Genomic DNA, 13,260 nt, shown 5'->3' with positions numbered 1-13,260 from the left:
CTCTACTCACCCATGTGTCTGTGTGCATGTGTGTATGTATCTGTACATGCAAGCAGTGTCTATACATATATATGCACAAAAACACAACTTAAAAGTTGATAAGAGGCTATCTAGACATATGTATGCATCTATATCTATGTCGATATATTTCTATCTATATATCTATCCATATCTATATATCTCTATCCATATCTCTATCTATCTATAAATATATATATATATATATATATATATATATATATATATATAATATATATATGTACACATGTGCAAATGAGGTTTTGGGAATTGTCCAGGGTCACTCAGAAAAATAGAGTGAATTGTCCAAGGTCACAGTTTTTAAGTGACAAAGATGGGGGGGAGAGGGTCAAAGCCAAGGTCCATTGGGTTCAAATCCAGTGCCCTTAGAGTGATGAAAATGTGTGAATCCCTGAACTTTTTTATCTGGAGTAGTACAACTCAAAAAGATTTCCAGGTACATAAATTATTTGGAGGTGTGAAGGAGGTTGTAGTGACTATACCTTTGTGGTGTTGACATCCAGGAGTTTTCTGAATCTATGGGAACATAATTTAGAATTCCCTAAATTCCAAGAAATTGTAACAAGCTTATTTCCAGTGACATCAAACTGAATATATAAAAGGCCTGGACACTATTCAGATGCTTCTTTGACATCTACAGCTGAGCCATGTATTTTCCTCAGCCTTTCTGATAATTACTTATGTTTTTAGAAGGATCCAAGAATGGGGGAGAAAAGCAACCCTTCAACTAAAATCAATATTTGTCTAGCCATTTTGGCCATGCCTGACTCTTTGTGATCCCATTTGGGGTTTTCTTGGTAAAGATACTGGAGTGGTTTGCCTTTTCCTTTTCCAATTCAATCTACAGATGAGGAAACTTAGGGAAACAAGGTGAAGTGGCTTGTCCAGGGTCATACAATTAGGTATCTGTGAATGGATATGAATTCAGGTCTTTCTGACTCCAGATCCAGAGTTCTATCCACTAGCTGTCCCACAGAATCAAGAGGCAAGTATTCAAATCTCTCCTCATATCCTTAGTTAAGTGATGCTGGACAAGTCCATTGTACTACACCACTTCTTGTTGATAGGTTGACAAACTCTATTAATATTCTAGTACTTAGCATATAATATGCATTAAAAATGTTTGTTGATTGATTGATTCATTGTCAACTGAGGAAAAGTCTGATCAAATACGGAGAAGGTCATCACCAGGTGACCCAGCGACTAATTTACCTTTCTGGCCTCATCATTTCCTGAAAACCATCTATTAACTTGTGGAAGAGTAGCAATTTGTCTTGGTAGCATAGGATGTGGTAGACAGTAAGCACTTTATAAATGCAGATTGATAAGTTGAATAGCAGGAGTGACTATACATGGATAAATCTAAGGATCCTCAAAGTCCTAAAGAATATAGTTACACAAACAAGGTATTTCCCCTAATGGACAGCCCAATTATCAATAAGGAGTCAGAATCCTTTAACTTTTCTGATAGTAACTATGAAAATTGTTCACAATGGAGGGAAAAAGAAACTAACATACTAGAAGTTACCTGTGTTGTCACCATGACGATCTTCAAAATCTGCAGCCCCAATTTCCATGGAATCTGGCGTCTGGCTCGATACTTTTCACATGGATTCATGAAGTAAAACTTCAAGTCTTCTTTCAGGCACTGCTCCATCAGGTCAGATTCTGGATGGGCCATCATTGTACTGGCAAGAAAAGAAGGAACTCATTAAAACCTACTCCAAATATATCAACAAAGGCTTCAGAGGACAGCCCAGGGCAAGTTTTCTGCTGCTCACATACCTGACCTGCCAGATCAGTACAAACAAAATTGGCTCCTCTCTAAACTGAACTATTCATCTCTTTTCTACATATACTTCAATATTTCCAAGACTTTTGATTTCAAAAGTGGACAGATCATGACACCTGTCATTTTAGAAGATTGTCATGGAAATTAAGCTAATTTTAGTGCCATTCTTCTGAGAATACTTTCAATTTATCCTGTATATATCATTTTCAGGTAATTATTTGCATGTTGTCCTCTCCTTTACACTATGAGTGTACTGAGAGCAGAGACTGTTATTTGCCTTTCTTTCTCTCACCAGTACTAGGTATAGGGCCTGGAAAATAATTTGCACTTAATAAATGTTAGCTGATTAACTGAATTTGCTGGGGCAGGGGGGAGAAATTCATTACCCTGTGACCAGTCTAATGATGGATACATGGAGACCTATTCAGACATGCAAATTTGGAACCTTCATGATGACAAAAATTTAAACTTTTACCTATTTCAATAGACAGAGCAATGTTTTATATCTTTGTTATTGGAGTGGGTTTTGATTTCATTTGTTAGTACTCCCAGTGAGAAGCCATCTTTTATAATATCCAAGAGTCTCTGTGGGAAATTGAGATTTTAAGTGTCTTGCCCATAGTGGTAGCTAACACGTGAATCCAATGCTCTCTATCTACTATAGCATGAGCCCTCCTTATTCTGCAAGCAGTTGGCACATCATAAAAATGTTTGTTGACTTGAATCCATCCACCATATATCCAAAAGCTACTACAGAAAACACCGATATTAAAAAAAAAATGTTCTGCTTCCTAAAGAAAAACATCAAACTTAGGTTTTTATTTGCATTTGCCTATGATAAAAGTTCCATATTTAGTATAGAAGTTTAAACAAAATGGTGATCAGAGAATTAGAAAAAATTAATGTGGAGGTAGAACTGATTAATTTTGAGGAGGAAAGTGAGAGGAACTGGAAGATAATTGAGATTCTAAGACAGGCTGAAGGGAATAATTGTGTTCTAATTAATAGAAATAAAATGTTTCTATTTTTGTCTTTATATAGTCCCCAAAGGTTCTATATACACAGTAGGTATTTAATAAATGTTTGTTGGATTAAATTAACTAATATGAGAATTTAAGAAAAGAGAATGAATTCCCAAGGTAATATAAATTTAGTTTTAGATGTATTAAGTTTTGCTACTTTAACCATTTGGCTGAAATGAACACCTACCTTTCATTAGTATTATTTTTACCTCAATGTCTCCTAATTAAAGTATCAATTGATAAAAATCAGAGACAAAATTGTAGAAGAAATAAAAAAGATCAATTTTTGATCCAGAGAAGATGTACCAAATAGAAAAAAAGGAAAAGTTTTGCTTCTACCACTTACAAATTAAATTAACTTTCTATAAGTAAATTTAATAGTCTACACTAGTCATTCAAGTTTTAAAATTTTTTAGAATGTTGAAAAAAACTCACATATAGTTGATCCAAGCCACACAGTATAATGCATAGACTACGTCAAAACCAGAAAGATTTAGGTTCAAGTACAAATTTAGATACATTCTGGTCGTGTGATCTTGGATAAGTCACTTAAAATTTTAGCATTCCATTCTAAATAAAAAGACTGCGGAATGATTGTTTATCTGCATTATTGAAGGGAGTTTTCTAATCTGGGAATTCTTCATCTATAGAATCATAGGTCCAGACCAAAAATATAAAAAACAAAATCCACGTCTAATTTCTATGTCGTGTAACCAACGAGATGGTGGATTAAATAATCCTGTGGAATGTAAAAAGCATGGAATTACAATTAGAACTTCCAAAATGACCCAAAAGAGAAATGGAATCAAGAAGAGAAAGAAACAGGTAGGATGTTAGAAGTTCTAATACTCAAGGCAGTAATAAAAATTCAATTAGTAGACTAGGGGAAAAAATGGAATCCAAATAGACGACTTTCCCAAAGATCAAGGACATTTACAGAGTCAGAATATGAAAATTCTAAAGTAGACAATAATCAGGTAGACAAGAGGCAAAAGACAAAAATGTTTTATTTTTTTAATTGAAAAACATCTGTTTTCTGTATAGGTCAAAGCTATTGACCTTAAAACCATCTTAAGAATCAAAGGTCTTGCAGAAAAATATGGCAAGTAAAAATACTTGAACACTATAAAACAGAATGATACAAGAATATTATCCAGAACTTATGACTATATAGGGAAAAAATCAAAAGAACCCACAGATTTTTCCTCCAAGAAAACAAAACAAAATGAAGCAAAAGCTTGAGGAAACATGTTTGAAAGGTCAGAATACCTAGTGACTACATGGAACATTTCCAATAACAAAGAACAAATTTCACAAGCTGTCAGGACAAAAATCCAGAAAAAGAAAGGGAAGGAAGTTTGCACACTATAGTAATTCCATAGCCACTAAAAACTAGAGAAGGAACTAAAAATATATATAGTGGGAAAAGTAAAGGCTCTCAAGTTGCGACACCCAATGATCCTTCCTATAAATCCGAGCCTATTCAATGAAAAAGATGGACAATCATCAAAAGAAAGGACATTCCAAGGGATATCCTAGAATAAAATTAGACCAGGGAATAAAATGACATGTTCATCTTTGAAGCAGTTCCCCCCCCCCCCCAGGAATATTAAGCTCCTACATTATTTTAATCATTTTTAACCTATATTATCTACTTTAACGAGTTTAGAAGAAACAAAAATAATTGCTGCCTTAAGGCTCATAGATTATCTATTACTTTCTGTTTCATGAAGTTGTTATTAATTTTCCAAATTGATTTTATTATAAGCTAGTCAAGGTACTTAAGAAATAATGTTTCCTCAACAAATTAGTTACCTCGTTAGTCTTTCAGTGTACATAATAATCCACTGCTGATTATCTGCAGTTTTTAATCCCTGAACAATTTCATTTTATTAATACTATATATTATGATGCATAGCATATATGTACAATCAACACACATTTATTAGGTTCTTACTATAGGCTAGGTGGGCAACTAGGTGGCACAGTAAATAGAGTAACCCCTTCTGAAGTTGAGTTCAAATGTAGCCTCAGACACTTCTGGGCCTCAGTTTCCTCATCTATAGAATGAGTTGGAGAAAGAAATGGCAAACTAGTATTTCTGCCAAGAAAACCCCAAATGGGGTTATGGATAGTCAGCCCCATCAGAAGAACAACAAATTAGTTACTAGGGATGATGAATGAAGGGGGGGAAATGACACATTTGTTTCAAAATGTTGGTAACCTATGACAAATAGTGGAAACTTTGAAGCTTTCTCAATTCTTTTGTTTGCTCTTCTAATGAACAAATGATAAAAGCAGTGATTAACCTTCTCTATCTCTACCGTTAAAACAGAATTGGGAAGTAAGAGAGGAGATTATTGTGATTTACAGTCATATTATGCTTCTCAGTTTCAAAGAGACTTCCTCACTATTATCATGTGAGGTTAGATAACACTAGCTAAGTTATTCCCATTTTGTAGCTGGGGAAGCTGGGACTCAGACATTAAATATCTGAAGACCAAAGAATTATAGATTTAAAGTTAAGTGTCCTCTGAAATCTGGCCTAACTCCATCATTTTTTTCCAATAAAGGGGCTCAATTACTTGCTCAGAGTCCATGATAGAATTAGAATTTGAACTCAATACTTGCCTGACTCCAACCAAGGTACCATGCTCATGACCACATTGATAGGAACTTTTGGAATCCATTGAACCCAGGTCTTCTGAAACTTCTGAAACTAGGGCTAATGCTTTCTCTGTTAAATCATTCTGTAGGAGCATAGTGTAATGGAGGCGGACCATCAGACTCAGGGAGAGGAGAGCCTCAGTTTAGTAGCTTGGTTACACAGTGGGTAGTGTTGGACTTGGGTTTAAGACCTGGGTTCAAATGTGACACTTACTGATTGTGTGACCCTGGGTGAGTCACCTAACCCATCTAGCCTTGTTTTCTCCAATGTAGAATGAGGATGATAAAACTAGCACCCAGCTCCTAGAGTGGTGGTGAGGGGCAAATGAAATGCTACTCCTACTCCTACTCCTGCTATTGCTGCTGCTACTACTATTATTACCACAAAATCATTACTACTACTATAAGATAACAACTACTCCCACTATTACTAGCATTCAAATGGCATTTTAAAACTTGCAAAATGCTTTACATATATTTATTCATTTTAGTCTCATAACAAACTTGGGAGTTTGATGTTATTAGTATCCCCATTTTCCAGCTTAGAAAACTGAGGTAGTGGTTAAGTGACTTGCCCAGAGCCACAGAGCTAGGAGAAGAAATGTCTAAGACCAAATCTGAACACATAGCTTTGTGTCCTCAGGAACAGAATTCTATCCATTGCACCACCTAGCTGCCCGGCAAGCATTTATTTAGTTGATCTCAAAACTATATAAATACTAGTTTTCTTCTTACTTCTCTTATTAGCCACATCTTACTTATTAGCCACATCCCCACTCTATGGGACTCAGTTCCTTAATTTGTAAAATGAGAATAATCATATCTAGGCAAAATCATCTCAGTCATCTCAGAATAAAGAGAGCTAAAGACTAAAGCATGCCCACAGATCTCCAAGAAGTAGAAAGCTGTAATGTAAACCCTAAAAGAGAGGATTCAATGTCAGCAAATGAAAGTCATTCTGCATCTTCAACTGCAAAAGGCTGAGAAAAAAGAAAACAGCAGAACAGTGGGTCAGCCACCATCTCAACATATAAGGAACAAGGAGGAATGAAAATTTAAATGTATAAACCCAACAACAAGCTGATGACATTTAAGATCTCTTCATTGCATTACACTCAGAAGAAATGAACAGAAATAACTACACACCTTATGAATTATTTACTTTTTTCATAAACTAGAGAGGGAAAAATGAGGACCTTGGGGCTTTATAAATTCAATCTATCTCAGAGTTAGAACCAGCCTGCTAGGAGGAAAACTTACTTTGAAACATTAAAACAAAGCTAACATTGGTCTGGCTGGCCACCCACACAGTTGACTTAGAGTTGGGAGAAGGCAGACTTTGAAAGGGCCCATAAAATGAAAAGCCTGAGGTCAGAGTGGTGGGAGTTGAAGAAGCAACTCAACAATGTCTCTGACATCAGAGTAAGGAGGAAGAAAGGAGGAGGGAGTGAAGGAGGAAGAGGGGGAGAGAGGAGAAAAGAAAATGCAAGAAAGGAAGGGAGGAGGGGTAAGAGGGAGAAAGGAAAAAAAGAAATGAGAGAGAGAGAGAGAGAGACACGGACAGACAGAGGGAGGGAGGAAGGAAGGAAGGAAGGAAGGAAGGAAGGAAGGAAGGAAGGAAGGAAGGAAGGAAGGAAGGAAGGAAGGAAGGAAGGAAGGAGCCCAACACAGGTAACTTTGGTAGTTAATGACAAGATTACCACAGCTATTTAATCATTCTAATCTCAGCAAATCAGTAACTTCTTGGTTTAGAAAATAGAACAATTTAACTTAAGGACACTGAGTTCAGTTCTGAACATCACATTTTAAGACAGACAAATGGGATCACATTTTTTTTTGTTTTGTTGTTCAGTCATTTTTCAGTCATGTCCAACCTATTTGGGATTTTTGTGGCAAAAACACTGGAGTGATTTGCCATTTTCTTCTTTGGTTCATTTTGCAGATTGGGAAACTGAGGCAGACAGGGTGACGTGACATAGCTAGTAAGTATCTGAGGCTACATCTGACTCAGAAAAATGAATATTTCTGACTAGTCTCTGAGCTCCATGCACTGTGCTATTATACTGAATAGATACCTTAAAGGAGAAACCACTAGTACCTTGATATAGGAAATCTCTCACCACAGAACAGATGGATAGCATCTGTTAGGAATACAAGGTAGGTACCCTCGTGCCCTGCTAAGGGTTTCTCAAATGGTCCTTCAGCTGATTTTTGGCACAGCTGTTCCAGACTCTACTTTGCCTTCAGGGTGATCATGTCTAGAGGCCAGGAAGCCTACAGACTAGTCTGTACAGTTTATCTGGACTGCTGTGGACATAAATTTTCAAAGTCTTTTTTAAAAATCTATTTGCAATTGTTATTTAGAAGGAGAGGTATACAATTCAGCTAAAAATGAGGACACAGACCCATACAAAAGCAACTCTTTGGACCACATATTGGTTGTATTTTTATTTATTTTACTAAATATTTCCCAATTACATTTTAATCTGACTCTGGTTCCTGATATATATTTGATATTTTCTTTTAAAGTTTTACCCGCTAAATAACATAGTTCTTGTTTCAGCTGCAAACTCTTATCAAGACCCCCTCAATGACTAAGCAGATAACGGGTGCTAATCAGTCACCAGGAAAGTGGGAGCTAAATGTCCACATGGGATGTACCCCTTGGTCAAACTTACTTTTCTCAGTGTTCCAAGAATGGCAGCAGCAAATTGTCAGAAGCAGTCTGTCTATGATAAACTTCGATTAGATAAGAAGTCTCCTTAGTTTATGTACCCCAATGGAGCTGTCACATACTGAATAGAAATTAGACTTTTTTCTGGTTGGTCCCAGAGGGCAGAACAAGGAGTAACGGGGTTGATGCCAAAGAGGTAGATTCTGTCTTGATGGAAAGGATATAATTCCTCCAGAGTTGACTAAAAAAGGACAATGGAGCTTCAGGAGGTAGTGGGCTAAAGGCTTCAAGCCAATTGCTATAACATGAGTCAGGAATGTTGTAAGGAGAATTTCTATTTAAAGATGAGATGAACCTCTGAGATCCTTAACAAAGCAAATTCTTTAATCTTTACTTCTAGAAGTTTTTAAGAATATGAGAAAATCTTCAGAAAAGTAATATTAACAATTTGAATTTATTATATTTTGAATCATGGTTCAGGAAGCTAATTAGGGCATCCAGCTTTGTATTCAAATTAATTTCCCCTCATGTTTGGTTTTCTTGGATGAGAAAGCAAAATTTAGAATGATGTCTTCAGGAAGAAGGAAAACATGACAAGAAACTAATTTTAATTTTGATTTAAAAGTTAAAAATTGGATTGGGTAAAAAAAAAAGTCTTTTTCATTTGATCTACCATTTGATGGACATCCCTGGATAAGTATAGTTCAGACTGTTCCTGTCTCTAGAATGTTCTCCCTCCTCACCATTAAAACTCTAGTTTCCTTCAAACCTTAGGTCAAGTCCCTTCAACAAGAGAACTTTCCTGCCAGCAGGACACAACTAAAACAGCATACAAGTGCAACACCAATGGAAACTTTTGAAGATAAAAGGACAAAGTCAGTTGAAGGTTATATTTAGCACAGTCTAGAAACTAAGTACCCAACCAAATCCCCAAGGTGGTTCCAGAGTTGGCCCCCCCAATCACTAGGTTGGAGCTCTCTACATGTAATTCTGTGAATGAAGGACTCACATATCAGATTTAGAACTAGAAAGGATGCCAGAGATTCATTTAGGAAAAAATCTGATTTTACAGAGGAAGAAACTGAAGTCCAGTGAGGCAAGCTACATGATTTGTCCCAGATGACTTGGATAGTAGGTAGTAAAAATGAAATTTGAATCCATTCCTCAGATTCTAAATCCTGTTTTTTTTTTCCCCCAGGCTCTACCCTCTTTAGGGTGGCAATTACAGAATTTTGATTGAGAAGAAAAAAAACAATTATTATTATGTGTTAGACACTATGCTAAGCCATTAGAGAGACTAGTTTACAAGACCTTTAAATGCCAGATGAATTTCACATTTGATCCTGGACATAATAAGGAGCACTTGGAGTTTATTGAACATGAGGTAACATAATCAGAGCCAAGTTTTATGAGATACTAGATTATAATACAGAAATATTTGATTCAGAATAAGAGGCCACACAAGAAGAGATAAGGTCTGAAATAGGATGATAATTCTGAGGGAGGAAAAAAAGTAGAAATGAGAAAATATAGCAATGGATTGAATATGTTCTATTTTGTTCAAAGAGCTTTTTACAAATATTCTCATTTGGCCTTTCAACAATCCTGGGAAGTAGGTGTTATTCCCATTTGACAGCTGGGGAAACTGAAAAGACACAGGTTAAGCAAATGTCTGAGATCAGATTTGAACTTGTGTGAAGAGTTGGGCATGACCATAAAGATATGAGCTTGAAGGAATGGAATAATGGTGATGTCCTAGGCCTTAATAAATAAGTCTGAAGAAGAAAGAGTTTGTGGGGAACAGATACGAAGTTCTGTTTTGGAACTTTTAGTTTAAGATGCCAAAGATTCATGTAGTTGATACTCAGGAGGCTATTGGTAATGACTTCAGGAGACTGGGGCTGGATATTTAGATGATAATTAAATGATAATTAAGATCACCAATGATAAGTAGCATAGAGGGGAAAGAGTAGAGGGTCCAGAACAGAACCTTGGAAAATACTGACAAGTTTGTCAGGAGGCCCTTGACTGAAGCTGTAAGCAGACATCCCCCCTAAAAAAAATCCCCCAAAGAGGAGGAAAAGCACCAACAGTATCAAAAGTTACAGAAGCCAGGAAGCATGACTGAGGAAAACAGTCATTAGATTTGATCAAGTGGTAACTTTGAGGAAGGCTGTTCAGCTGAATGATGAGGTTAGAAGTCAGGCTGTAGAGTTTAGAAGTAAAGACAACAGACACAGTGATTATAAAGTCAACTGAAGGAACCATATATCAAAGAGACAAAAGGAAATGTAATAGGGGCAACTAGGTGCTTTAGTGGATAGAGCACTGACTCTGGAATCAGAAAGATCTTTGCTTACAAACTGAGATTTTGGTTGTCACCCATTCCCAATTGCCTCTAGAAAAGAAAAAAAAAGAAACTGTAACAAAACTTTAACTATCAAGTCGGACTTAAATGAAGATATATAAAAGGATACTTCTAGCCCACTTCTTTGTGGAGGTAAGAGGTTCATGGGTATTATACATTGCACATGTATTTCCTCATTAGGAATTTTCAGTTTTAATGAAATCATGATCTACTCCAGAATAAACCTCCCAAAATAGAAAATTCCAAACAAACTTAGATTTTCAATATATTGATCAGTTAGGCAGATTGTTCTCCTCTCTAAAAAAATTACTTTGTTATATGGGATGGGTCTCTGGGAAGAGTTTGGGGAGGGATACATTACATGGGATAATTGTGATGATATAAGTAACAAGTGAGGGATCATCTCACACCTATCAGACTGGCTAAAATGATGCTAGAAGGGATGTGGGAGAAATGGGACACTTACACACTATTGATGGAATTGTAAACTGATCCAGTCATTTTGGAGAGCAATCTGGAATAATGCACAAAGATTTATAAAACTTTGACCAAGCTATACCATTATTAGATCTCTTTCCTAAGGTGATCAGAAGAAAAGAAAAAGAACCTATATGTTCTAAAATATTTATAACAGCTCTGAGGTGGCTAAGAATTGAAAATTAAGGAAATGCCCATCAACTGAGGAAAGACTGAATAAGTTATGGTATATGACTAGAAGGGAATATTACTGTGCTGTAAGAAATGAAGAGCTGGTTGGTTTTATAAAAACATGAAAAGACTTGCATGAAATAATGATGATGTTTTTGTCATTCATTCTCCAAAAAGATCATGACATCAGGGAGATGGTGCCATGACAACAAGCAATGAATTGGATTGGGGGGGGGGGGTACTATGCTAAGTCACCAGCCTTCTCTTCCAGAACCATCTGGGTCTAGTGACCAGATATGAATCAGGACTATGGGAAGTGACCCTGGATTCAAGGAAATCAGAAATAAGTGACTTGCCCAAGGTCACACAACTCAATCAAGTGTTTGAAGTTGGATTTGAACTTGAGTCTCCTGACTCCAGGGCTGATGCTCTGTCTACAGTACCAGTTAGCTATGCAAGTATGAAATGATGAAGAGTGAAATGAACAGAACCCCAGTAATAGCCATACTGTTCAAAGAGTAACTAAATTATTCTGATTATTTGATTATTCAAATCAACTGAGGGATTTATGAAGGAAAATGCTATCCACCTCTGGAGAAAGAACTGATAACTGATATATGGAAGTATGTATTGTATGCTTCCACATATATGTATCCATGTCAGAGATTGGCCTTTTCTAATGCAGGTTTGGGAGGCAGGAAGGAAGAATTCAGACTCAAAATGAATTCCAAAAAAAATTTTTTTAAAGAAATAGAAGACATCAATAAACGTTTATTTTTTAAAAAATGAAATGGGATCAGGTGATGTAGTTGTTAGAGCCCTGCAGTTAGGAAGACCTGAGAATGTGACCTCAGTCAGACATTTTGATAGTTATCAGCTGTGTGAACCTGGGCATGTCATTTAATTTTTTTTTTAAATGACTGGGAAAAGGAGTTTAGCAGAGAAATAGAAGAAAGATCTAGAAGGATAGATAATTGTGGTATGAAAACCCTACTAACACGGACCACAATCTTTCTTCAAATTAAATATCCTCAGCCTTAGAAGACATTGAGTAGCTGCCTGGAGTCTCATAGCTGGCATCAAGGAAAGACTTTGATTCTCATGCTTCCAAACTCAAATTTCAGAACTTTTTCAACAGATTCAACAAATTTAAAGAATGGGTTAACTGTTTTCCACCAAATAATAAAAAAAACGAGAAAAAAAAAAATCAGAGGCAAAACCTCCAGTACAGTATGTATAGGGGCAGGTAACTGCTTCAATGGATAGTGGACACAGTTAGGGTCAGGAAGACTCTGTGACCTCATCACTACTCATACTCTATGTGTGTCCCTGGGCAAATCAAGTCACCTCTAATTGCCTCAATTCCCTCATCTATAAAATGGGGATAATAAACAGCACCTAACTCCCAGGGTTATTGTTATAATCCAATGAAATAATATTTGTAAACTGGAGGATGAGCAACTGTCAATGACTTAGCTTTTCTCAGCAGCAAAATTATCTAAGACAATTCTGAAGGACTTAAGATGAAAAATTGCTTTCCTTTCCCAGAGAAAGAACTGATGGTCTGAATACAGAATGAGGCATACTTTTTATTCTTCTTGAGGTTTTTATTTTTATCTATACTTGCTTTTACAACCGACTATTATGGGAATATTTTGCTTGACTACAAATTGCTAGCCATTTCAATATGGGGTGGGAGGTGGGGAGGGAAGAAGGGAGAAAATCTGGAGCAAAAGGTTTTAAACAATGAATGTTAAAAATTATTTTTACATGTAACTGAAGAAAAATAAAATACTAAATTAAAAAATATTTTTTGAAATGAGATATTTGTAAACCACTATGCAAACCTAAAAGTTTGCACATGTGTATTTGTATATATGTGTGTAAATAGTGCTCTATTATTATGATTATTATTGGCATTTAGAAGATTTAAAGAAACACAGGCAAATACCACACATTGTGTGGATTTTCACTATCCATGACCATGAACAAAGTACCCAAGTAGATGAATTCACAGATTTCATTCACTAAAGCAGTTTTGACATGTTTT

At 36.1% G+C, this 13,260-nt stretch overlaps 1 protein-coding gene across 1 annotated transcript in view; it reads right to left on the bottom strand.

Moving 5' to 3' along the window:
- Positions 1-13,260, bottom strand: part of MCOLN2 (mucolipin TRP cation channel 2) — an 80,857-nt gene that overhangs the window by 60,768 nt on the left and 6,829 nt on the right. The window contains exon 2 of the mRNA XM_074221777.1: positions 1,568-1,727. Within this exon, the coding sequence (XP_074077878.1) occupies positions 1,568-1,727 (160 nt within the window). The remainder of the gene's footprint in view (positions 1-1,567; positions 1,728-13,260) is intronic.

This window comes from Macrotis lagotis, chromosome 2 (assembly GCF_037893015.1).
Source record: "Macrotis lagotis isolate mMagLag1 chromosome 2, bilby.v1.9.chrom.fasta, whole genome shotgun sequence".
In the NCBI taxonomy this organism is placed as follows: domain Eukaryota; kingdom Metazoa; phylum Chordata; class Mammalia; order Peramelemorphia; family Peramelidae; genus Macrotis; species Macrotis lagotis.
Note: the sequence above shows the minus strand (reverse complement) of the source record. Positions and strands in the feature narration are given on the sequence as shown.